Source organism: Babylonia areolata, chromosome 1 (assembly GCF_041734735.1).
Source record: "Babylonia areolata isolate BAREFJ2019XMU chromosome 1, ASM4173473v1, whole genome shotgun sequence".
Lineage (NCBI taxonomy): Eukaryota > Metazoa > Mollusca > Gastropoda > Neogastropoda > Buccinidae > Babylonia > Babylonia areolata.
This window is the reverse complement of record NC_134876.1, coordinates 96,015,086-96,017,585: the sequence shown is the minus strand read 5'-3', so window position 1 is coordinate 96,017,585 and position 2,500 is coordinate 96,015,086. Positions and strand designations below refer to the sequence as shown.

The 2,500-nt window shown below is 46.1% G+C and overlaps 1 protein-coding gene across 3 annotated transcripts in view; it reads left to right on the top strand.

The window, feature by feature from the left end:
• LOC143289858 (filamin-A-like) overlaps positions 1 to 2,500 on the top strand; it is a 77,579-nt gene that overhangs the window by 58,856 nt on the left and 16,223 nt on the right. For all 3 annotated transcript variants that reach the window (XM_076599063.1, XM_076599054.1, XM_076599073.1), the window contains one exon: positions 1,263 to 1,415. In XM_076599063.1, coding sequence (XP_076455178.1) covers positions 1,263 to 1,415 — 153 coding nt within the window. The remainder of the gene's footprint in view (positions 1 to 1,262; positions 1,416 to 2,500) is intronic.

The following is a 2,500-nucleotide window of genomic DNA, read 5'->3' as shown; positions in this document are numbered from 1 at the left end:
CAGCTAGTGGACATAAAAACAGTCCGTTGTCATGATACATACAGACAGCTAGTGGACATAAAAACAGTCCGTTGTCATGATACATACAGACAGCTAGTGGACATAAAAACAGTCCGTTGTCATGATACATACAGACAGCTAGTGGACATAAAAACAGTCCGTTGTCATGATTCATGATACATACAGACAGCTAGTGGACATAAAAACAGTCCGTTGTCATGATACATACAGACAGCTAGTGGACATAAAAACAGTCCGTTGTCATGATACCTACAGACAGCTATTGAACAGCTGAGTTGGGTTGCCATGCACACCATGTACACTGTGGTCGCCATGTACACACTGTGGTCGCCATGTACACCATGTACACTGTGGTCGCCATGTACACCATGTACACACTGTGGTCGCCATGTACACACTGTGGTCGCCATGTACACACTGTGGTCGCCATGTACACCATGTACACTGTGGTCGCCATGTACACACTGTGGTTGCCATGTACACCATGTACACTGTGGTCGCCATGCACACCATGTACACACTGAAGTTGCCATGTACACACTGTGGTCGCCATGTACACCATGTACACACTGGTCGCCATGTACACCATGTACACACTGTGGTCGCCATGTACACCATGTATACACTGTGGTACACACTGAAGTTGTCATGTACACACTGTGGTCGCCATGTACACACTGTGGTCGCCATGTACACCATGTACACACTGTGGTCGCCATGTACACCATGTACACACTGTGGTACACACTGAAGTTGCCATGTACACACTGTGGTCGCCATGTACACCATTTACACACTGTGGTCGCCATGTGCACCATGTACACACTGTGGTCGCCATGAACACCATGTACACACTGTGGTCGCCATGTACACCATTTACACACTGTGGTCGCCATGTGCACCAAGTACACACTGTGGTTGCCATGTACACACTGTGATACACACTGAAGTTGCCATGTACACACTGTGGTCGCCATGTACACCATTTACACACTATGGTCGCCATGTGCACCATGTACACACTGTGGTTGCCATGTACACACTGTGGTACACACTGAAGTTGCCATGTACACACTGTGGTCGCCATGTACACCATTTACACACTATGGTCGCCATGTGCACCATGTACACACTGTGGTTGCCATGTACACACTGTGGTACACACTGAAGTTGCCATGTACACACTGTGGTCACCATGTACGCTCTGTGGTTGCCATGACACTGTGTGGCCATGTTGACAGGGTACGGCGGCCTGAGCGTGGCCATTGAAGGGCCTCACCGGTCAGACGTGGAGTGCTACGAGATCCATGACCGGAAGAGCATCATCCACTACAGTCCCCACGAGCCGGGCATCTACATCCTCAACGTCCGCTTCGCTGATGACCATGTACCTGGTCAGTCACCACTCACCTGTTGGTCTGATTATATATGTAGTGTGTTGGCTGGCCTGTTTGAATGGAAATAGGGTAAACATGTACCTGGTCAGTCAGCACTGATTAGATATGTAGTGTGTTGGCTGGCCTGTTTGAATGGAAATAGGGTAAACATGTACCTGGTCAGTCACCACTCACCTGTTGATCTGATCAGATATGTAGTGTGTTGGCTGGCCTGTTTGAATAGAAATAGGGTAAACATGTACCTGGTCAGTCAGCACTGATTAGATATGTAGTGTGTTGGCTGGCCTGTTTGAATAGAAATAGGGTAAACATGTACCTGGTCAGTCACCACTCACCTGTTGGTCTGATCAGATATGTAGTGTGTTGGCTGGCCTGTTTGAATAGAAATAGGGTAAACATGTACCTGGTCAGTCACCACTCACCTGTTGGTCTGATTAGATATGTAGTGTGTTGGCTGGCCTGTTTGAATGGAAATAGGGTAAACATGTACCTGGTCAGTCACCACTCACCTGTTGGTCTGATCAGATATGTAGTGTGTTGGCTGGCCTGTTTGAATAGAAATAGGGTAAACATGTACCTGGTCAGTCACCACTCACCTGTTGGTCTGATCAGATATGTAGTGTGTTGGCTGGCCTGTTTGAATAGAAATAGGGTAAACATGTACCTGGTCAGTCACCACTCACCTGTTGGTCTGATTACATAATTATGCAGTGTTGGTTGGCCTGTTTGTCTAAATAGACAGTGAGTGCTTATCTGTTTGTCTGAACAGACTTATAGTTTGTTTCTTTGCCTTTTTGTCTGAATAGACCATTTGTTTATCTGTGTGTCTAAATAGACTGTTTTGTTTACTTGTTTGTCTGAATATACACGTCTGTTTTGCTGACGAACATGTAACTGGTCGGTCAAACAATACGTTGGTCTGATTAAACATATAGTGTTTGTTTATCTGTTCTACCAGACATAGAGTTTTTTCTGTTCATCTGAACATGCATGTAGCTGTTGTTGTTTTATTCTTCTTGTTGTTTTTGCCTGTTTGTCTGAATAGACAGTGTGTGTCTGGGCGTTTGTATGAGCATGCCTGC